This window comes from Cetorhinus maximus, chromosome 20 (genome assembly GCF_964194155.1).
Source record: "Cetorhinus maximus chromosome 20, sCetMax3.hap1.1, whole genome shotgun sequence".
Classification (NCBI taxonomy): Eukaryota; Metazoa; Chordata; class Chondrichthyes; order Lamniformes; family Cetorhinidae; genus Cetorhinus; species Cetorhinus maximus.
Genome location: NC_135898.1, coordinates 13,979,378 through 14,003,678, shown reverse-complemented (window position 1 = coordinate 14,003,678; position 24,301 = coordinate 13,979,378). Strand labels below are relative to the sequence as shown.

The 24,301-nt window shown below is 46.2% G+C and overlaps 1 protein-coding gene across 2 annotated transcripts in view; it reads left to right on the top strand.

The window, feature by feature from the left end:
* fahd2a (fumarylacetoacetate hydrolase domain containing 2A) overlaps nucleotides 1-24,301 on the top strand; it is a 31,308-nt gene that overhangs the window by 2,913 nt on the left and 4,094 nt on the right. The window contains exons 2-6 of one of the 2 annotated variants that reach the window (XM_078565538.1): nucleotides 4,399-4,682; nucleotides 9,529-9,745; nucleotides 10,191-10,250; nucleotides 12,036-12,198; nucleotides 14,113-14,221. In XM_078565538.1, coding sequence (XP_078421664.1) covers nucleotides 4,516-4,682; nucleotides 9,529-9,745; nucleotides 10,191-10,250; nucleotides 12,036-12,198; nucleotides 14,113-14,221 — 716 coding nt within the window. In that variant the 5' untranslated portion in view covers nucleotides 4,399-4,515. Of the gene's footprint in view, nucleotides 1-4,385; nucleotides 4,683-9,528; nucleotides 9,746-10,190; nucleotides 10,251-12,035; nucleotides 12,199-14,112; nucleotides 14,222-24,301 lie in introns of both variants that reach the window. The other variant, XM_078565536.1, reaches the window with a different exon arrangement.

Here is a 24,301-nt window from a genome sequence, read left to right as displayed (position 1 = left end):
ACCTCATAAGCCTCACCCCACTCAATCTCAATGACCTTTATCAGCCATATACCTCTACATGCACCTTTTTTCTCTGGCACTGGTCGAGTCCTCACTTCCTGTCCTTTGGTCCACAATTGCTGTCCATTCTTTCAGCCACCATACACCATAAATTTGCCTTCTCCAACCGATGATGTTTTCAACCACACTGTTTCATTCATTCCACCTTAAATTTTCTCTCCCACCTGTGTCTTTTGATCTGTTAAGTGATGAACATTTTTCTGATGAGTGCTAACTAAATGTACATTGTTTTATTATTGTTACAGTTAATACTAATCCTATGTCATTTACTAATGTACAGCACAGAAGGTGTTCACTCATCCCAGCTCACCTGTTCCAGTGATAGCTACTTAGCTGGATTTGAACATTTTTGTTCAATTCCCCTGCCATTTCTCCATATTCTTCCCTTTCAAACACTTACCTAATCCCTTTCAAGTGATGCCATATTCGCTGCTTCAGTCACCGCTCTAGTACAGAAATGTACTGTTACGACCCATCCCCAGGTGAGGTTCCCCAAAGTTGTTGACCCAGATGAGACCCCTCAATTTGTCACCGTCTGGCTGGGACACCCCAAATTGTTATGCCCCGCGTGAGGAGGGATGAACTGGCTCCCTGTCTTTATTCAGCCCCTCACCTTCTGTTGGTCGCAACAAGATTTAATTTAAAAAGGATCCCTTTCACGGATCCCTTTTTCCCAGACCCAATTGTTCTGGTTTTGAAAGAGTCAAGACTTTCTTGAGTTTAAAGTAAGAATAGGTTTATTATCTACTAAAGGCAAAAAAGGATAAAACACATGCATATACGGCCATACAGGTTAAAAGTAAGAATTTAGCTTGAACTAAGTGAATATATATATATATATATATAAAAAGGTACACAGAACAGTCCTTGACTCGTGGGGAGTAGATAATTGAGCATTGCAGCCATTGCGATTCAAGGTTCCAATACAGTTGACTCCAGTGAATGAATAGGCGGTTTCAAGGTTCCAGTAGAGTTGACTCTGGTAGATGAATAGTAGGTTTTGAGGTTCTAGTAGTGTTGAATTTGGTAGAGTGGGAGAGAGATCGGGATACCTGCAAAATGGTGACTTGCAGGGGTATTGTGTGTGGCAGTTACTTCTGAGTCAAACTTCCAGCACTTGCCCTCTCTCAGAACATCGACCAACAGACAGACACTGGTGCAGCTTTTCAGCTCACTTTTAACCCCTGCTTTGTATTTTCCAAGTGTGAAGTGAATTCATAAATCTGTCTGGGCATTGAATCTCACAGGATTCTTTCATGATACTTAATGCCCTATTGTCTCTACTGGAGGGAGCAATTAGTTTCTGGATGTCTTTAGAAGTACCTTGTCTGGCAATAGGCTGTGGTTCCATTACCTCTTAGGGAGTCACCCTGCAGCATTCCAGCCAGGGGCTTGTGTGCATTTTTAAAAATTCAGGTCTTATTTTTAAAGTCCAGTATTTCCAGACGCAATTCGGTGTTTTTCCTTCATTATCATGACAGTACCTTCTAACAATTTTTCACAGAGAGATTTCCCCAAGCCACCGACTTTGTTCAGAATAACATTGCCGGAATCTTGATCTACTTAAAACCTCAGTACTCAACAGACTCCAAGGGCTTGTTATGTCTATATAATTCCAAATTGGGGATCTTCATTCTCACCTTAAAATATCCCCACATAATCACCCCACTCCAAATCAATCTATGCTTCTGCATGCACCTTTTTTCTCTTTCAAAGACCTACTCCTCACCTCTTGTCCTCTTTCGTTCACTTTTGGTGTCCATTCTTTTCTTGCCATACATTGCCTTCTAGAGATTCCTCCTGCTTTTAAAGACCTGCTGAAGACCTTTCGCTCCAATCATTCATTCCATTCCACCTAAGATCTTTTACTCCTAATTAGTGTATTTTCATGTGTAAAAGGCTGCAGAACATCTTTCTGACATGACAAGTGCTCTCTAAATGCCAAATTTTGTTATTATTGTTACAGCTGATACCAACCATTTTTACTTTGTTTGGCAGCTTCCTTGTTTCATAATTGCTCATCAAAAATATCAGTTACATAGAATATACAGTACAAACAGGTCATTTCAGGCCAGCTGCCAGTGTTCATGCTCCACACAAGCTTTCTCCCACCTTATGTCATCTAACCCTATTTGCAAAACCTTTGATTCCTTTCTCCCTCATAGTTACACAGATTCCCTTAAATACATCAATGCTACTCACCTCATTAAGAACCTGTGGTAGTAAATTCCACATTCTAATCACTCTCTGTGTAACGAAAATCGATGACTATCTGGTATTCATGGTTCCTAGTTTTGGACTCTTCCACAAGTGGAAACATAAATTGAATCCATTGATAATTTTGAAGCCCTCTTTTAAACTCACGAGAGCAAAAAATACACTACATGATTTTAAACATGAATTTGGGGAATTTGTTTTTATCTCCATCTTTTATTTCTAACTTAACGTTCTAACATTCAGTGTTTATAATCCTGTTTATTAAATCTAAATTTGATAAAAATACCAAGAAAAAAATATTCTGCACTATTTTAGTAGATGAACACATGTACCCAAGTTAATTCATCTTATATTTCTGTGTCTGTGATAGCTCTTAAGCTACAATATCTATTTCAATTTCCCTGCCAATTTTCCATTTTTAAAAATATTCTCCCTTTTCAAATACTTAACTCACACTTTCACATGATATTCCCTCACCACCTGCCACAGACCCAGCCTGGCAGCTATGTTCTTTAAGACTCAGCCTATTCAGTGCTGCTAAACCATTATGTGCCCTTGCCATCCTCAGTGCTTCTTTCAAGTGCTGTTCAACATGGAGGAGTACAGATTAATCAGTTGGGGGAAAGTGTCGTAGATGGTGACCAATAGGAAGTTTTGTTGCCCATGTTTGACCTGATGCCATGAGATTTCATGGGGTCCAGAGTCGATGTTGAGGACTCCCAGGTCAACTGCCTCCTGACTGTATACCACTGTGCTGTCACCTCTGCTGGGTCTGTCCTGCTGGTGGGACAGGACATACCCAGGGATGATGTCTGGGATATTATCTTTAAGGTATGGTTCAGTGAGTATGACTGTTAGGCTGGTGCTTGACTGGTCTGTGAGATAGCTCTCCCAATTTTGGCACTAGCCCCCAGATGTTAGTAAGGAGGACTTTGCAGGGTCGACAGGGCTGAGTTTGCCATTGTCATTTCTGGTGCCGAGGCTGATGTCTGGTGGTCTGTGCAGTTTCATTCCTTTGAGACTTTCCAGCGAGTTGCCTTCCTAATTACTTGCTGCGCTTGCATGTTAGCTTTCAGTGACCTATGAACAAGGACACCCAGGCCCCTTTAGACATGAACATTTCCCAATCTCTCACCATTTAAGAAATACTCTGTATTTCTCTTTTTCCAACCAAAGTGGAAAATTTGACATTTTCTTCCATCTGTTATGTTCTTGCCCACTGAGTCAGCTTGTCTAAATCACCTTGAAGCCTCTTTGCATCCTCCTCTCAACTCACATTCCCACCTAGTTTTGTGTCGGCAAACTTGGAAATATTACGTTTGATCCCCACATCCAAATCATTGATATGGATTGTGAATAAGCTGGTGTCACAGCAATGGAAAGTTTGGGCGCAGTTGTAATGCTGGAGAAAGACCTAGATGGGGAGTGGCAAGGCCGTAGAGGAACTTAAAAATGGGGATGAGCGTTTTAAATTTGAAGTGTTGGGGGTGAGGAACTCATGTAGGTCAGTGAAACAAGTGATGTGTGAATGGAATTTCGTGGCGCATTGGAGACAGGTAGCAGAGCTTCAGATGAGCTGACTCGGATGAGCTGGCATGATGGGCTGATGGCTTCCTTCTGTCCTGTGATTTTTCCATATTTCTAAGTTTACAGAGTGTGGAAGTTGGGAGTTCCAGCAAGAAAACAGTGGAATAGTTGAGTCTGTAAGTCACAAAGGACACATGGATGAGGGTTTTATCAGCAGACAGGCTGAGGTAGAGGTGAAAGCAGATGATGTTCGAGGTGAAACTAGGTGGTATTTGTGCAGGACAGCAGGTGGTGTTAGCTGTGGGTGAAATGGGAAGCCTAAGATTGTGACTAGTTTTGCTCAGATTGAAAACTCCAATAAGATTCCTCCTTTAACCTTCTCCGTTCCAGTGAAAATAAACACCAATGGATAAACATCTCTCCATTTCAAAGCAAACCTTTCCTATACCCTATCCGTAGCTGTGATATATTTCCTATTATGGGATATACAGAATTGCTCACACACCTCCAACTTAATCAGTGTCTTGGAAATGATTGTGAAAGTTGAAGTTCTGACAAAGTGATCAAATCATCATTTTCAGTTTTATAATGCAGGTTCTTGCTAAAGCAACTGCGATTCTCCAACTGGTCCGAGCCAAATGTGGGAGCCTTTGCTCAAAGCACAGTTATTGTTTTCAAGTGAGGCACCTGTCTGGATCTAAGGGTTGGAGGATGAGGCTCGTCCAGTTCCTGACTGTTGGTGATCAGAATGGAATGCGAGTGGGAGTAGAGAAGGATGGAGGGAATGTTGTTGATCTGAATTTATTTGACAGTTCCCTACCAAGAACCATGAAGGAGTTTCTGGAAAAGGGAGAGACTGCCATGGAAACTGCAAGAAGGTTTTTAACATTTTGTTCATTATTTTTTAATTATTAAAATTGTTTCACTACGTATCACATTCCGTACAGGCTATCTGTATAGGAAAATAAAAACAGAAAATACTGGAAATACTTGCCGTGTGTGGACAGAAGCAAAGTTTCAGATGAAGGGTCATTAACTTGAAACATTAACTCTGCTTCTCTCAACAGATGCTGCCTGAGCTGCTGAGTATTTGCAGAAGTTTCTGTTTTTATTTCAGATTTTCAGCATCTGCAGTATTTTATTTTTGCCCTGTTTAGTGACGTCAGACAGTAGGTAGGTTACAAAGTGATGTCAGTGCGAAACAATTATCTCATATTTGTTGATGTCAAAATGATGAGAAAAAGTTCCTGATTTCCAATTTAACTTATAAGTTGAGGGGGAGAATAAAAACAAATATTGCGTTCAGTTTTCAGGAAACATTTTGGTTGCACAAAATGACCCGAGTCAATAAATGTGTTTTATATATGTCACTGTAAACTGTAACCTTACTCACAAAATTAGTTAGAGTAATTCATAAGCCTATGTTGATGGTTCATTTTTATGATCACAGATGTGGGACTGAAATCCTTTGTAGAGCTTGGTAAACCCTGGTAAACCCTGCTCCTCTTATGTAGCCACTTCTACATCATGGTACATATTAGTGTCAGTTAATGTAAGTGAGGTTTGAATGCTTGTGTTAATGACAGCGTGAGTTTTGACCAACTAAATTTGTGGATAACTCCAAATTGGCAGGCTTGGGCATGGAGTGGGGGTATTGTGGGGGAGGGCGGCAGTCAACGCAGAGGAGGCGTGCACCAAACTACAAGACAAAATTAATAAACTTGCAGAATGGCAAGATAGTTTGCAAATTAATTTCAACACAAAAGTGTGAGTTATGATACTTTGGTAAGAAAAATACAAAGTTCTATATTATTCGAGAAATAAGAATTTAAATGGGGTAGAGGAGCAAGAGATATGGGAGTACAAAGTATGAAATTACTAAAATAACCCAGGTCAATGAGCCCATTTAAAAAAAACTCCAGGGTTTTCTTCTCGAGGGCTGGAATTGAGAAGTAGAGAGGTTATGCTAAATCTGCAATGAACCATGGTTATCTACACATGAAATACTGTGTAAAGTTCTGCCCATCATTATACAAAAAGGATATAGAGGCACTGGAGAGGATGGAAAAGAGATTTAGAAGGATTATATCAGAAGTGCGCTGTTAAACCTATCAGGAAGGGATCACCTAGCTGTGTATCCTTTCTGTTGAAAGAAGACTGAAGGGTGGCATAATAGAGATCTTTAAACTTAAGGAAGGTTTTGATGGAATAGGCACAGACAGTGTTTCCACTTATTGGTAAGAACAAAAAGTCAAATAGCGAATTCAGAAGAAATATCTTTACCCACGGAATGTGAGACTGTGGAACTTGCTGCCACAGGGAGTAGTTGAGGTGAATAGTACAAATGCATAAAATGGGATGGTTGGGCTGAATGGCCTGTTTCCGTGCTGTATGGTCTGCACAACTTTGTACATCTATTAATGACAATGAGAATTTAAAGTCAGGAGCTCTGGTCTGTATCTCACCCATACTGTAACTGACCTGGATATAATTGATGCAGCACTGTAGAGCAGGGTGTCAAACATATGACCTGTTTCATCCGCATACAGATGGAAGAGGAGCCAGGATCCTACAATCTGGAAAACAGCAATAGATTGAGCCAAAGGGGATCAGAATGCTGAGAACAGAAAGCAATGATGCATGGGTTGGTCAGAAGACAGCTAATTAATAAAACCATTCAATTATTCTATTCTTGACTAACTGTTGTCCACAGCTCATTGAAAATGCATTACAATGTCAAAAAGGCATACCTTCAATTCAGCATTTTATTTTTAAATGACTAAGTAGCTATTGCAAATTAGCACATTAATTACTTCAGCCCAGTTAACAACTATTTAAGTTACTTATTAAATTCTACCAGCAGCTACATAATTATTTATTCTTCTAACAGTTGACTAAGCTCTCTCCTTCCAAAAATAATTATGAATAACACAGGATGAAGTTAAAAAAGATATTGAAGCGATTTTTAAAAAAATAATTTACAGGATGTGGGCATCACTGGCTAGGCCAGCATTTATTGCCTATTCCTAATTTCCCTTGAGGATGTGATGGTGAGCTGCCTTCTTGAACTGTTGCAGTCCCCGTGGTGTAGGTTTATCCACAGTGCTGTTAGGGAGGGTGTTCTGGGATTTTGACCCAGCGACACTGAAGGAATACGATATATTTCCAAGTCAGGATGGTGGGTGGCTTGCAGGGGAACTTCCAGGTGTTGGTGTTCCCATGTATCTGCAGCCCATGACCTTCTCGACGGTAGTGGGTTTGGAAGGTGCTGTTTAAGGAGACTTGGTGAGTTTCTGCAGTGCATCTTGTAGTTGGTATACACTGCTGCCACTGTTTGTTGGTGGTGGAGGGAGTGGATGTTTATGCAAGGGGTGCCAATGAAGCAGGCTGCTTAATCCTGGATGGTGTCAAGCTTTTTGAGTGTTGTTGGAGCAGCACTCATCCAGGCAGTTGGAGAGTATTCCATCACACTCCTGACTTGTGCCTTCTGGATGGTGGACAGTCTTTGGGGAGTCAGGAGGTGAGCTACTTGCCTCAGGTTACCTAGCCTTTGACCTGTAGCCACAGTATTTATATGGCTAGTCCAGTTCAGTTTCTGGTCAATGGTAAGCCCCAAGATGTTGATAGTGGGGGATTCAGCGATGAATAATACTATTGAATGTCATGGGGCAATGGTTAGATCCTGTCTGTTGGAGGTGGCCATTGCCTGGCACTTGTGTGGCACAAATGTTACTTGTCACTTGTGAGCCAAAGCCTGGATATTGTCCAGGTCTTCCTGCATTTGAACATGAACTGCTTCAGTCTCTGAGAATCATGAATGGTGCTGAAGTTTGTGCAATCATCAGCAAACATCCCCATTTCTAACTGATGGAAAGAAAGTCATTGATGAAGCAGCTGAAGATGGTTGGGCCAAGGACAATACCCTGAGGAAGTCCTGCAGTGATGTCCTGGAACTGAGATGATTGACCTCCAACAACCACAACTATCTTCCTTTGTGCTAGGTATGACTCCAACCAACGGAGACTTTTCCCCCGATTCCCACTGACTCCAATTTTGCTAGGGCTCTTTGATGCCACACTTGGTCAAATGCGGCCTTGATGTCAAGGGCAGTCACTCTCACCTCAGACAATAACCGGGAAAACAGAAATGTAAAAATGGTCAATTTGAAGAACAGAAAATAAAACACATTACAGGTACTTAAAAATAAGATAAAATATAACAAACATAATTCACTGCCTTTAGATTTTTTTTCTAGAAGCTGTAATCTTGGGTGGTCATACATTCCCCAGGAACCTTACCTGGGAAAACAATGTCCCTGGAAGAGTATTCGGTTAACAAAGCTCTTCCCCGAGTGAATACCCTAGCTATAAACAGTTCTGTGGGCTCTAATTAGAAGGCATATGACAATGAGGTGGCTTGTGGTCTCTGCAGTGGGGTGGGTTCTGATTGGTCAATCTCCTATTTTTAACCAGAAGGGATAGATTCATTGAGGAAGTTTCGTTTTTGCAGAGCTCATACTCGGTGGCTGCATTATGCATGCTCTTTCTCCACCCCCCTGGCCCTCAACCGAATTATATGATTATGTGCATATTTTCTATGAAAGTCAATTGAAGAGCAAACAGCCCCACAGCCAAAGCAGCTAAGTAATGGGGGCCATTGGTAACTCGACTAAATAGCAGAAGCTGGAACTGGGCTTGGTGGATGTTCCAAGAGTTGATAATACCATGTTCCATGGCCTTGGACGATGTGGTGAGTGTTGGACTATGTGTCCCTGAATTTGGTTTAGAAAATGTCACTTTACTTAATTTTTTGCTAGAATCAGAACTACGTGTAAGAGATGTGGGAAAAAGTTGTCACCATAAATATGGAAATACAGATGTTCAAACAAGAACGGGAGTGCACGTAATACTGAATGCGAAAAATAATCTGAATGATACAAGCCATCTTTTCAAAAGGAAGAAGTAGATAATTTAAATAAATATAAGGAAGAAAATGTATTGTACAAAGTCAACAAAGATAAGGTGAAAAGCTGTGAAAAATATATAGAACATGTTCTAAAGAGTTATTGCAAACTGGAATAATTTTTAAAAATGGATGGAAGTGATCTCATTAAGGATCATCATTTTTGTCCTAATATAGTTTATCTTTATCTATTTTCATTATAATAACATTATAATAACATTCGCTGAATGTAACTTATCAAATACCAGGATGTCTGATCAGACCAACAGATAAGGTGAGTTTGAAACCCCTGGAGTAGAGGAAGCTTTACTCTGTATCTAGCTCAAGCTGGAACTGACCTGGAAGTGTTTCATGCATGCCCCAGTGTTAAGTTTCCCAGCACCAACACTCTCAACTTAATGAGAACAAAGTTCATGAAAAATAATTCAAACAATAAGAAAATCACAATGAATGATTTAAGCGACCTGCCTATCTGCTATGTCAGTGCTTCTCATTCTCATTATACCTGTGCCTGATATATAGTTCCTGAACGCAGTGATCTCACTCCTTCCACAAATAAAACATAAATGTAGAGAGTGTGAGGAGTATACCATCATGATGTTTATAGTATCTTGCATTGTTCTGTTTGTATAAGTATTGGTACTACGTTAACAAATGTTGAAATATTTAGACAGACTATTATGAGTCAGCTGTTGATCGATGTGAATAACTGTGTTACTCCTGTAACTTGACAATGACCCTCTAGTATTTCTGTATTTACAGAGCCCTGGATTGTGGAAAGCATGCCCTACATCGCTCAGAAATAACACTTCTGCCACCTGTGACTAACCCAGACAAAGTGGTGTGTGTTGGGATGAACTATATGGACCACTGCCAGGAGCAGAATGTGGCAATCCCTAAGGAGCCAGTTATATTTAGCAAGTTTGGGAGTTCCATAGTGGGGCCCTACAGTGACATCATTCACCCAGCAGAGAGTAATGTGAGTGTGTTTTTGTTCTGCGGTTGGGGTGAGGTGTGGGAGGGTTGAACTGACATGACTAAAGGGAGGTTCACAGAAGAAAGAGGTGTTGGAAGGGGTTAAAGGATCGCTTTTCGACAGTTTAAGTTGAGTGGTAAGCTTTAAACCTGGTCCACTTAGACTGCACCGTGTACAGTAAATGATTACTTGTAGTTTGAGGTATGTACATCTGACAAAGATAGCTTTAAATTTACGCCAGTCCCTTTACTGAATTCTGGTGATAGACCTGTTATGTCTTTCTCTTTCAGTTGCTGAGCAAGCTGCATTTACAGCAGGTTCAATATTTATAGTGCATGTAGACAGAAAATAGTTTGGGATTTCAGTTCCTCTTCATTTGAGCAGAGCTGACTTTGCCTGTTACAGCGTTCATCAATTGTTCTCAATTGTGTTTTGATCTCTCTTGTAGGAAGTGGACTGGGAGGTGGAGCTGGCGTTTGTCATTGGGAAGAAAGGGAAGCACATAAAGGTCTGTCCATGTTGGCATGTGTTCATTATTTTCCCAGGCAAACTGGCCAGCATACCAGAGCTTACATAGGATACTGATTGTCACATGCACTAACTAATCTCCACCACAGACTCTCACCTTCTCCAATACGCCATTCAGTGTAAGGAGAAGTCATTGAGATCTGCCAAACTTCACAATTGAATCTAATGCTATATTTCTGTGAACTGATATGTGGCTGATGGTTGTAAAGAACTGGTAGGGATGCATCCCACAGGAGTAACAGAACTTTCAAATTAAAATGCAGTTGCTTTGTATATCTGTAGGGAAAGACCTGAAACTATATGCCTCACTGCGCTGTATTTCCCGAAGTCCAGTTAATTATATTTAAATGATTGTACTGTTATTATGCCGGCAACTTCACACAGCAAGATCACAGAAATAGTAAATTAGATGAGTGACCAACTAATCTGTTTTTGGGTGAGAAAGGAATGGTAGTCAGGACACTGGGAGCTTCCTGCTGCTCTTTGTACCGTGCCAGGAGATCTTAAATGTCCCTGAACCAGCAGATGGGGTCTCCAAACATTATTTCATTTAAAGGCAATCAGCACTTCCTCAATACTACATTGGCATGCATGTGAGCCGAGGCTATGTTCAGTGGGTCTTAGATTGTTGAGCTTCTGACTACAAAGAAAGAATGCTATCAGGACTGCTTACAGAGGCCAGAAATTCCTGCAGAATGGGACAGTAAACCAGGGCTAAGATGTTTCCCAGCTTAGGAAATTGCGAGTGCTGCAGAGGGCCTAAAAGAATGGGAGACAGTGGAGCCTCTTAAATGGCTTAGTGTGTCAATGCAATTCCTGGTGTGTTACTGAACCATTTTTGTATTGAGTAACTAAGGTCACAGACAAACCTTCAGAGAAGGACAATAACAGGGTGGAAGCAAGGAGACTGAGTTAAATCAGAGAGTCACAATGAGGGGCACCAAGTCTGGATTTTTAAAAACTGAAAATTGTGTGAAGCACTTCAGAGTTTTCAAAACTCCAATATTGGCCTGCTGGTCTTCCATTTTTCTTCGTCCAATTCCTGGTCAGCACCTGAGACAGACAGCACTGCACTCCTATCCTACAGAATTCATCTATTCAGATTTGCAAGTCCAGCAACATACTATCTGTTCTCAGCTCCATATCCCTCATTAGCAGAAAAAATCCTAAATCCTGCTGAATTCAAGCAGGAGTTGAGTATGAAAGGAATAGCATTGAGCGTTTCCACTTCAAATTTGGGCAGACTGCATGCTGACTGGGTGTCAGAGAGGGAGAACAGCAAACCAGCTCTGAAGAGTACTTTGGAGAGCCAGCTATTTTTTTCTTACTCTTTCGTGGAATTTCATTGTCACTGGCAAGGTCAGTATTTGTTGTTCATCCCTAATTCGCTTTGATGAGATGGTGGTGGTGAGCCACCTTCTTGAACAGCTGCAGTCTATCTGTAGGTATACGGATAGTGCTCTTAGGAATGGAAAATTCTCCGTGAATCAGATTAGCATAGGTCAGATTTCGGAACACATCAGAAGTTGATATAATTAAATATAGGGAACTTCAGTGAATGGGTGTGTGGAGTTGTTGGCTATATCAAAGTAAGGCCAGGATGGTCTCAATACATCGACATTTATCACCATTCCCTCAGTTTTCAATGTTTCAAAACTGTGTTCTAAGGTCCTAGATAACTAGTTTGTGTTTGAGGATATTCAGACATTGAGTACTGTGCATTGAATATGGAGCTGCCAATAAATATGTCATACTCTCTTCACAGAAAGAAGCAGCAATGGACTACGTAGCTGGATTCACTGTCGCACATGATGTCAGTGCACGTGACTGGCAGATGAAGCGAAATGGCAAGCAGTGGCTCTTGGGTAAAACGTTTGACACATTCTGTCCATTGGGACCAGCCATAGTCACCAGAGATGCTCTCTCAGGTACTCATAGATCACTGCATCTGGAACCACATAGTGTGACCATGGAATCAAAATGGAACAGCTGCCTGACACATCATCCCTGTGCTCGGTGACCTATATTGGCACTGAGTCCCAAAATATCTTGGCTTTAAAATTCTCATCCTTGTTTTCAAACATCTTCCTGGCTCATTCTACATATCTCTGTAACTTCCTCTAGTCCAACAACTCTCCTAGTTCTCTGCATTCCTCCAACTCTGGTCTGCTTTTAATTCCCATACACCATCAGAATAATATTGGCTGGCCACCAATCCTCTGCACTACTCTATTTTCTATTGATTTTTAAAAATCTGATATCTTTTCCATAGTTTCTTTGGGCCTGGTCAGATGCAATTTATCTGGACCCGGCATTTGGCTAATTTATCATATCAATTGTCTCACTTTTGATTTTTGATGTCTTGATGTAATTTTTTGATACTTTCTTCAAATGTCACATCCATCTCATGTTCAGATTTCTACATGGTTTCATCCTCCCTATCTCTGTAGCCTCCTCCAGGCCTACAATCTTCTGAGATCTGCATTTTTCCAATTCTAGCCTCCAGTGCATCCTCAATTTCCTTTACCCTACCCTGCCTTGAGCTAAGTTCTGGATTTCTTTTCCTAAATCTCTCTGCCTTTCCACCTTTCTCCTCCTTTTAGACTTTTCTTTAAACCTACTTCTTTGACCAAACCTTTTGTCACTTGTCCTTATGCTTCTTGATGTGGCTCAGTGTCAAATTTTGCCTCATCATGCTCCTTTGAAGTGTTCAGGTAAGGTTGAAGGTGTTTAGAAATGCAAGTTGTTGTTAGTCTCTTTGGTAAAATTTAAGGCAAAGCAACTATCCAATATTCCTGAAATTTTTACTGTCATTACTTGTGAATTTATCTTGTGTATCCCCTTGTGGCCTTATTGCATTTCAATTTTCCTTTTATTTATGTATACAGTAGACTTTACCAATTCTTTTCATATATTGTTGTAATTCCTCTTTGCCTTACTGATTGTTTTATTAACTCCTTTCCTAAGCTCTTGATGGATGTCATCTCCTTTATTGTCTATGTGCAATGTAAGCTTTTTTCCTTAGTTTAACTTTACCCTTATCTCTTAGATCATCTTTCATCATCTATGGTGTCTCAGTATTTTTTCTTGATTTTTAGCAAAATTCACTTCTCCTGAACTCTTGTTTATCACTTGTAAAAGATTTTCTCACTGCTGCTATCTCTTGGTCTTTTTTTCCAGTTTACCTTCTCATCCCCTCATAATTAGGGTTTTCCCTATTACTTTGGTCCTTATCTTTCTTATATCTCTCTCAATCATTATCTAAAACCTTATCGCTACTGCCAAGATGTTCCCTGTGCTTACTTCTTATATCTGTTCTGGTTCATTTCCATTACTAGATCTAGCAGTGATTGCTTTCTTGTTGTTTTCCTTGCAAACTGGGTAAGAGAGGTGTCCTGTCAACAATGTAAAATCTTCATTCCCTTTTCTCCGTTCACTATCACTTGTTAGTTTATTTGGGGTTTATTGAAATCTCCCATGATTATTCTATATCTTTCACTCATTTCATAGACTGTCCTCCATATTTCACCCTCCACTTCCACTCCATTATAATGTGGTTTTTGAAATACCTCCATTAGCAGTAATCAATCCCTTCTTGGCCTTAATGTCATATGAATTCTGTTTAGTTATGTCTCTTTTTTAATTGCATGGTTAAGTAGAGGTCATGACAAGTCAAGTTGTATCTGTGAAGGAAGCTGACTAATTATAAATATTCTTGTGTTGTTACAAGTAGTTCTGTGCATTGTTGTGTCCAAAATGTGCTCATTCTCAGGAGGAAGACAAAACTGATCTTTCATCTCCAGCTTGCTTTTGTAGTTCAGCCCAAATGCTCTATGTTACAGACCCCCACAACCTGGGAATTCGTTGCCGGGTTAATCAAGAAGTGATGCAGGATAGCAACACCAATCAGCTAATATTTAAAACAGAGGCACTTGTCGCTTGGGTGTCACAGTAAGTGTTATTATATGATGTCCCTATTTACTGTTATGAACTGTATTGGAATTGATTCGATATCTTTGGCCTTCAATGTCAGGGATTCAAACAACTTGCATTTCTATTACAAACATTTTACAGCACTTCACAAGGTGGAATCAGGTAGACATCCAACAGGAAAAATAATTTAGCAGAGAAATAAAAGTTACAGTTGGAGAGCTTTTTAGATGAATTTTGAAAGGAGAGAGGGAGGGGGGGCCCCACTGAAGCAATTGTGGGAGACAGTTCCAGAGGAGCCGAAGGAATAGATCAGCTCAAAGTTCTTCTCCATTGTTATGTAGAGTTGTACAGGACGATGAGAGTAATATATCAGTGAAAATCAATATGCCATTAAAACACAAATATGGTATCAACGTTTAAAGAGCTACATACACGGATACATATTTGGTGCTGTACTTTCTTCCTCTTAGCCTTATGCCTGAAAAGCTCCTGGGTTCCCTGCCCTCCTTCTTGCAGGAAGAGCAATGGGGGCATAGTGATCCAGCACTACCTTCCTTGTATGTATAGAAAAGTTTCAGAAAGTAGCAATCCTTTTCTTTCCCACAAGGTAAGGAAGAGGTAAAAGAAAAACATAAGCTTTTCGAGCAGGTAGATGAGAAGGAACACTATCATGGGATCAAGGCCAGAAAGAAATTTTGTGACAAGATTGAGGGGGAGAGGGAAGATCGGAGGCAACCAGTCAGACCAAAGGGAAAACATTCCCAATTCCCCAAAGCAACAGCTTAAAGTTTGTTCAAAACATTTTTTGTGCAAGAGACTAATCAGTGAGACCAGATAAAGACATACAGTCAAACCTGTGACTAGCACGAGACAATGGGCTGGAACTACCTACAAAAGCAATATTTGCCACAATGGCATAACTTGGACCACTGTGTGCTCAATACTCCAGTGACAAACATTTGCTGCAAAACTAATTTATTTATCTTTATATTTAATATTTAGGAGTCTTGATGGGGTATTGTTTGGTCGCCATGATCAGGAAAGCCTGTATAACTGAGGACAGGGCCCTCCTGTACCTTTTGTCAGTCTTCACTGTCAGTAGCTGATCCACTATTGGAAAAATGTTGTTGTGAGATGACTTAGTGATTGGCAGTCTTTGCTCACCATGTCACAGAGTACAGTAAAGGAGCTTATGGGCATTTCAAATTATGCAGTGGTACCTCCCTATATTTCACCCACCCTAAACACCCTGCTGCTGAAGTCAATGATTGCTCATTCATCAGGAGAGGGCCTGCTTATTTTGGAGCTAGCCTCCACATCTGGAGGTTGTTCCGGCTTTCTGCCACCCACCAACTTGTTTGATATCTGCAGGCAAAAGGGGCAGGATCATGATATCTGGGAACTCCTTGCACCCTTAATCCAGGTAGAACGTAAAAATTAGGAGCATTTGGCCCTTCCACCCTGCTCCGCCATTGAATAAGATAATGGCTTCAACTCCACTTTCCTGCATGCCCCCCATAACCCTCGACTCCCTTGCAGATCAAAAATCTAGCTTCGTCTTGAATATATTCAGTGACCCAGACCTCCAGTGCTCCCTAAGGTAGAGAATTCAAAAGATTAAAAGAAGAATTTCCTCCTCTTCTCTGTCTTAAATGGGAGACCCCTTATTTTGAAACTCCTTAGTTCCTAGATTCTCCAATGTGGAGAAACATCCTCTCAGTATCTATCCTGTCAAGCCCCCTCAGAGTTTTAAGTATTTCAACAAGATCACCTCTCATTCTTCTAAATTCAATGAATATCGGCTTCACCGGCTCAACCTTCCCTCACAATTATACCTTAGTTACGGACATATAATATCAATTGAAACCACTATTTACAGTATCCAAAATTCAGTTCTGGAGAGTCAGGCTTCTCAAGTGGAAATGAAAATGAATAACAAGAGATGTAGAGAATAGAATACAAACAATAGGATAGTGATATGAAACAGTGTGCGCAGGCAAAAAGGAAGGTCCGGAGGGAGACAAGTTTGAAGTGAATTTAATCATGTAAGTAATGCTGGTAAGTTATTTGGCTCCAAATTCTAACCCAAATGCTCGACAGATCCTTTCAGTCAAAAACTTTCTATGTTTGATACATTTTGACACATCATCAGGCAATGGTTAAATAGACCTATTTTTCTTAGTAATTAACTTGTCTAATTTGGCTTAATAGATAACAGCTGTAAATCTGATTGATAAACTCCTCGAAATATTCAAATATTGAACTGAACTCAAATATGTAAGACCTGGCAGTAAGTTACAAAATCAGAAACATGGAAATAAAAGTAAAATTTTTAATTATTTGTCAAATTGAAAATATATTTAAACAGTAAACTAAGATTCCTGTGATTATACCAAATGTACCGAGCCCACCAGCACTATCCTGTAACAATCTGAGGCAATAGTGATCAAAGGAGCATTTTAAGAAAATCACAATCACCATTGATTTTCATGGGGCAGTGCGACATTTAACTGCTGACTGTTTCAGTGAGGCAAACAGCAGGGCAGTGCAAAAAATCCCAACAAATTATGATTTAAATGATATATGCTAAGCCATAATTTCCTGGGACATATAAAGCATAAATGGGCCCTCAACATAGATGCGCTATTACAATGATGCAGGTCTCTCAAAATTTCTGAACCATTGTATTTCATAGTGCGTGCGAGACAGATAACAAAGTACATGAGACATTGATAACAAAGAGTCCACAAAGAGTGGAGAAAATATATAAAAAAAACTAAAATATGGACAAAGTTCCGTAAACTGACATTTACTCCATTCTGACAAAACAACAACAATTTGTAATTATACAGCACCTTTAACATCTTGTTTGTCCATCGAGGCGATGATGGCTGTGCTGATCATCTGGGTTGTTTGGTTCCAGTGGGTACATAGAGAATTGCTGGTCGTGTTCCAGTGGGTACTTAGGTGATTGCTAGGACTATCTGTGCCTAGAAGATTCTGCTGCAAGTAGGACAGGATACCATAGACCATCGAGGTTTGGACAAGTTTCTGGTTTCTGCTCTCATTGTGTTTTCTCTCTGTCTCTGATCTGAGCTTGCTTTTGAAGCAGGCTGCACCATTATTTATTTGGTTGCGCAAAGTGCAGTGATCCTGGGCAAGCTTCTTCTAGGACTCAAAGTTGATATCAAAACTCCGAAGTGAAACCTTAAGAGTGTCCTTGTAGGGCTTTCCTTTGACCACCAAGAGAGTGCACCCCAGACACAAGCTCTCCATAAAAGACCTTTAACATAGGAAAACATCCAAAGTTGCTTCACAGGAACATGAGCAATCAAAATTCACCACCAAGACAATGAGCAGACATTGAGGCAGATGGTCAAAAGAACACCTTAAAGGAGGAAAGAGAGATTTGAGGGGTTTAGGGAGGGAATTCCAGAGCTTAGAAGCTTGGCAGTTGAAAGCACAGCCACCATTGGTACAGTGATTAAAACTGGGATGCTCAAAAGGCCAAAATTGGAGGAGCGCAAGGACTGGAGGAGAAAAAGCAAACAGTTGATTGAGTCAGATTTTAATTTAGCTTGCTTGTCCAACCTTTATATGTGGGGGGGAAGCCACATTTCTACATTCCCTCCCTCTCACGCGCGCTCACGCTCTCCCTCTCTCGCTCGTGCTCTCCCTCTCTCGCTCGTGCTCTCGCTCGCACTCTCTCTCTCTCCCTCGTGCTCTCCCTCCCTCTCTCCCTCACGTTCTCCCTCTCTCCCTCGTGCTCTCCCTCCCTCTCACTCGCACCCTCCCTCTCACTCGCACCTTCCCTCTCTCGCTCGCGCTCTGCCTCCCTTTCACACATGCTCACGGTCTCCCCCCTCCCCTCGTGCTCTCCCTCCCTCATGCGTGCTTGCGCTCTCCCTCGTGCTCTCCCTCCCTCCTTCCCTTGCGCTCGCACCAGCCCCTGCAGCCTCTCTCTCTCTCTTTTCCGCCCCACCCCCCCCGGGCCGTGCAGCCTCTCTCCCCCAGGGCCCCACAGCCCCTCCCTCTCTCTCTCTCTCCCCAGCTTGGCAGCCCCACTCTTTCCCCAGGCTCTGCAATCACTCTCTTTCCCTCTCTCTGGGCCCTGGATCACCTCTCTCACTCTCTCTCTGGACCCCTCATTCTCTCTCTGTCTCCCTGGGCTCCGTAGCGCCTCATTCTCTCGCTACCCCTCAACCCCACAGCATCTCTTTCACTTTCTCTTTCTCTCCCTGGGCCCCTCTCCCCTCTCTCTGTCTCTCTCCCTCTCTTGCTCCAAGCCCCACAGCCCCTCTGTCTCTTCCCCGGACCCACAGCTCCTCTATCTCTTTCCCCAGGGCCTCGCAGACTCATTCTCTGTCTCCTCCTAGGGCCCACAGCCTCTCTTTTGCTCTATCTCCATGGTCCCCGCTGACCCTTCTCTCTTTCCCTCTCCCTCTCCCTTTCCCAGGGCCCTGCAGCCTCGCTCTCTCTCTCTCCCTCTGGGCCCCGCCACCTTGCTCTATCTCTCTCCCCCCGGGTCTCATCGCCTTGCTGTATCTCTCTCTCTCCCCCCGGGCCTCACCGCCTCGCTCTATCTCTCTCTCTCCCCCCGGGCCTCATCGCCTCGCTCTATCTCTCTCTCTCCCCGGGCCTCACCGCCTTGCTCTCTCTCTCTCTCTCCCCCCGGGCCCTGCCGCCTCGCTCTCTCTCTCTCTCTCTCTCCCCCTGGGCCTCCGCCTCGCTCCATCTCTCTCTCCACCCGGGCCCCACTGCCTCGCTCTCTCTCTCTCTCTCCCCCTGGGCCCAGCCGCCTCACTCTCACTATCTCTCTCTCTCTCCCACCCTGGCCCCGCCACCTCACTCTCTCTCTCTCATCCCTAGGCCCAGCCGCCTCGCTCTCTCTCACTCCCCAGGACCTGCCGCCTCGCTCTCCCTCTTCCACTCCCGAGGACCAGCCGCCTCACTCTCGCTCTCTCCCCAGGGCCCACCGCCTTGCTCTCTCTCTCTCTCTCTCCCCCCGGGCCCCGCTGCCTTGCTCTCTCTCTCTCTCTCTCTCTCCCTCCCCCGGGGCCCGGCCGCCTCGCTCTCTCTCTCTCTCACTCCCCGAGCCCACCGCCTCTCTCTCTCTCTCACTCCCTGGGCCCAGCTGCCTCGCTCTCTCTCTCTCCCACCAGGCCCCACCGCCTCGCTCTCTCTCTCTCTCTCCCCCCGGGCCCCACCGCCTCGCTCTATCTCTCTCTCTCCCGCCGGGCCCTGCCGCCTTGCTCTCTCTCTCTCTCTCTCACTCCCTGGGCCCAGCCGCCTCGCTCTCTCTCTCTCCCCCCCTCCAGGCCCCGCCGTCTCTCTCCATCTCTCTCCTCCTGGGCCCCGCCGCCTCTCTCTCTCTCACTCCCTGGGCCCCGCCGCCTCTCTCTCTCACTCCCTGGGCCCAGCCGCCTCGCTCTCTCTCTCTCACTCCCTGGCCCTCACCTCGCACTCCCTCTCTCTCTCTCTGTCTGTCCCTCCCCCGGGCTCAGCTGCCTCACTCTATCTCTCTCCCCCGGGGCCCTGCTCTCTCTCTCCCCCCGAGCCCCACCGTCTCGCTATATCACTCTCTCTCCCCCTGAGCCCCACTGTCTCGCTCTACCACTCTCTCTATCTCCCAAGGCCCCGCAGTCTCACTCTCTCTCTCTCCCCGGGCCCCGCAGTCTCGCTCTCTCTCTCCCCGGGCCCCGCAGCCTCGCTCTCTCTCTCCCTGGGCCCCGCAGCCTCGCTCTCTCTCCCCCCGGGCCCCGCAGCCTCGCTCTCTCTCACTCCCTGGGCCCAGCCGCCTCACTCTCTCTCTCTCACTCCCGAGGACCTGCCGCCTCGCTCTCTTTCTCCCCCCAGGCCCTACCGCCTCACTCTCTCTCTCTTTCTCTCCCCCCGGCCCCGCTGCCTCGCTCTATCTCTCCCTCTCCCGCCGGGCCCTGCCGCCTCGCTCTCTGTTTCACTCTCCGGGCCCCGCTGCCTCGCTCTATCACTCCCTCTCCCGCCAGGCCCTGCCGCCTCGCTCTCTCTCTCACTCCCTGGGCCCCGCTGCCTCGCTCTCTCTCTGTCTCACTCCCTGGGCCCCGCTGCCTCGCTCTCTCTCTCTCTGCCCCTGGGCCCCGTCGCCTTGCTCTCTCTCTCTCTCCCCCTGGGTCCCGTCGCCTCGCTCTCTCTCTCTCTTCCCCCCCACCCCGGGCCCCGCCGCCTCACTCTCTCTCTCACTCCCCAGGTCCCGCCACCTCACTCTCACTCATCCCTAGGCCCAGCCGCCTCGCTCTCTCTCACTCCCCAGGACCTGCCGCCTCGCTCTCTCTCTTCCACTCCCTAGGCCCAGCCGCCTCACTCTCTCTCTCTCTCCCCAGGCCCCACCGCCTCGCTCTCTCTCTCCCCCCGGGGCCCTGCCGCCTCGCTCTTTCTCTCACTCTCTCTCACTCCCCGGGCCCACCGCCTCACACTCTCTCTCACTCCCCAGTCCCGCCGCCTCTCTCTCTCTCTCACTCCCTGGGCCCAGCTGCCTCGCTCTCTCTCTCCCCCCAGGCCCTACCGCCTCACTCTCTCTCTCACTCCCCAGGCCCGCCGCCTCTCTCTCTCTCTCACTCTCTGGGCCCTGCTGCCTCGCTCTCTCTCTCTCTCACTCCCTTGGCCCTGCCGCCTCTCTCTCTCTAACTCCCTGGGCCCAGCCACCTCTCTCTCTCCCCCCTCCAGGCCCCGCCATCTCTCTCCTCCTGGGCCCCGGCGCCTCGCTCTCTCTCTCTCTCATTCCCTGGCCCCCACCTCGCGCGCTCTCTCTTTCGCTCTCTCTGTCCCTCCCCCGGGCCCAGCTGCTTCACTCTATCTCTCTCCCCCCGGGCCCCGCTCTATCTCTCTCCCCCTGGGCCCTGCCGCCTCGTGCTCTCCCCCTCTCTCTCTCTCTCTCTCCTCCTGGGCCCTGCTGCCTCGTTCTATCTCTCTCTCGCTCATTCTCTCTCTCTCTCTCTCCCCTGGACCTGTTGCCTCGCCATATCTCTCTCTCTCTCTCCCCGGGCCCCAGTGCTTCACTCTATCTCTCTCTCCCTGGCCCCCGCCGCATCGCTCTCTCTCTCTCCCCCTGGGCCCCACCACCTCGCGGTCTCTCTCTACCCCCGGGCCCCACCACCTCGCTCTATCACTCTCTCTCTCCCCGGACCACATAATCTTGCTCTCTCTCTCTCCCCGGGCCCCGCAGCCTCGCTCTCTCTTTCCCCAGGTCCCGCAGCCTCGCTCTCTCTCTCCCCCCGGGCCCCGCAGCCTTGCTCTTTCTGTGTCTCACTCTCTAGGCGCTGCCTAGCTCTCTCTCTCTCCCCGGGCCCCACCACCTCACTCTCTCTTTCTCTCTCTCACTCCCCAGGACCCGTCACCTTACTCTCTCTCTCTCTCTCCCCGGGCCCGCCATCTCGCTCTCTCTCTCCCTGGGCCCCGCCGCCTCGTGCTCTGTCTCTCTACTTCTCTCTCTCTCTCTCCCCTCGGGCCCCACCACCTCGCTCTATCACTCTCTCTCTCCCTGGGCCCCGCAGTCTCGCTCTCTTGGGGCCCCACCGCTTTGCGCTCTCTCTCTCCACCCGGGCCCCACTGCCTCGTTCTCTCAGTCCCCGGGCCCCGCAGTCTCACTCTCTCTCTCCCAGGGCCCTGCAGTCTCGCTCGCTCTCTCCCCAGGCTCCGCAGTCTCTCTCCCCGGGCCCCGCAGCCTCGCTGTCTCTCTCTCTCCCTGGGCCTGCAGTCTCGCTCTCTCTCTCTCCCTGGGCCCCGCAGTCTCGCTCTCTCTCTCTCCCTGGGCCCCGCAGTCTCGCTCTCTCTCTCTCTCCCCGGGCCCCGCAGTCTCTCTCCCCGGGCCCCGCAGCCTCGCTCTCTTTCTCCCTGGGCCCGGCAGTCTCGCTCTCTCTCTCTCCCTGGGCCCCGCAGTCTCGCTCTCCCTCTCTCCCCGGGCCCCGCAGTCTCTCTCCCCGGGCCCCGCAGCCTCGCTCTCTCTCTCTCTGGGCCCGGCAGTCTCGCTCTCTCTCCCTGGGCCCCGCAGTCTCACTCTCTCTCTCTCCCTGGGCCCCGCAGTCTTGCTCTCTCTCTCTCCCTGGGCCCTGCAGTCTCGCTCTGTCTCTCTCCCCGGGCCCCGCAGTCTCACTCTCTCTCTCTCCCCCTGGGCCCCGCAGTCTCGCTCTCTCCCTGGGCCCCGCAGCCTCGCGATCTCTCCCCAGGCCCCGCAGCCTCGTTCTCTCTCTCCCCGGGCCCCACCCCCCGGGCTGTACAGCCTCATGCTCTCTCTCTTTCTTCACAGGCCCTGCAACCTCGCTCTCTCTCTTTTCCCGGGCCCTACAGCCTCCTGCTCTCTCTCTCTCCTTTCTTCTCTGGGACCCGCAACCTCACTCTCAGTCTTCCTCCCCGGGTCCCAAAGCGTTGCACTCGCCCCGAGTCCTGCAGCCTTTCTCTCACTCTCTCCTGGGGATTCGCACTCTCTCTCTGTCCCTGGGCCCCGCAGCCTCGCTCTCTCCGGGCCCTGCAGCGCCTCTCTGCAGCGCCTCTCTCTCTCTCCCCGAGCCCCGCAGCCTCGATCTCTCTCCGGGCCCTGCAGAGCCTCTCTCCCTCTCCCCGAGCCCCGCAGCCTCGATCTCTCTCTTCAGGCCCTGCAGCTTCGCTCTCACTTCCCAGGCCCAGCAGCCTCGCTCTGTCCCCGGGCCCCACAGCGCCTCCCCCCCCACCACTGGGCCCTGCAGCCTCTCTCACGCACGCGCTCTCTCTCCCCCCCCCCCGGGTTCCGCAGCCTGTCTCTCTTCCTCAGCCCCAGCTCCACAGCCTTTCGGTCTCCCTGGGCCCTGCAGCCCCTCTCTCCTCTCGCCCCGGGCTCCGTAGCACCTTCTCGCTCCCTGGGTCCTGCAGCACCTTCTATCTATTCTTCCCGTGTTGAAATCCTCCCTCTCTCTCTCCCCCAGTATCCTTAGCACTGGTGATGATCTCTGCTAATCCAATCAGAGATTTTATTTTCTCCCACACGCGCATCATCTCATCAGTGAGCTTATCAGCAGTAAAAGCAGAAGAGTAATACCCTATGATTGGAGGAGCAGCCCCTTGCAGAATTTTCAACTTAATTTACCTGTTTTACCAGCATTTTGAACAGTGGCTCCAGGGGCTCCATAGAATGGCTTTGGGAGCCACAATCCGGCCAGCAAGTCGCAGATTGAACAAGCCTCATTTACACCATGTTCAGCTGTAAAGACCACTTTATGGAATGCTCATGTTATCACAGCAACCTATGTTCTCCCTTTCTCATTTCCAATTTAAAGCGCACAGGACACCATTTAGTCGAAAACCAGGAGGTGCCAACTGTACAAATCACCACAGCTCTAAATATTTCTCAGACTCACAGATGACAATATAATTTGGTTATACTTTACTGTGGTGCAGAGGCAGTGCTGCATTGTTCGAGGTGTTGTCTTTCAGATGATATTGAAGAGGGTATTTCCTCCTCTCCAGCAGCTACCACATAGGCCAGTTGAAGAGGTAAAACTACAATCCCCGATCACACAACAACCACAGAGACTCAGGCTTCTTTTACCGGTTTTATTCAAGCATATGCAAGGGAGCCGCAATCATTCCTAAGAAGGAAGACCCAACAGCTCTCTGATTGATTACATTTCACTACTTTTGTACTTTTTCTTATCACAATACATTTGAGTATATTTGAATATATCCAATCGGTATCCTACACACAGGTACCACATTAAAACTATTCTATTGAGTACATAAACATGTGATTCTGCTAACCAATTATTCTAAAACATGTATACATAATTATATTATCCAATCAAAATTAAAACACATATGCAAAGACCTTGATTCTCATAACTCAGAACTGTTTGTGTTTCATCAAAGCCCTCTCTTGTCTTTGTATGTCCTCCCACATCTAAGCTAACCCATCTGCCCCATCCCTATCTGAGAGAGGAGTTTACCTAGTCTAACTTTATGTTATGTTTTATCTCCAGTCCAGCTCTCCAGGCTTCACCGCATCGTTGCACCACTTGAATGGTTCTGCCTGTGACTGGACATTAACTCATCTCTTGAAACTGTGCAAATCACACAAACTCAAGGCCCCTTTGT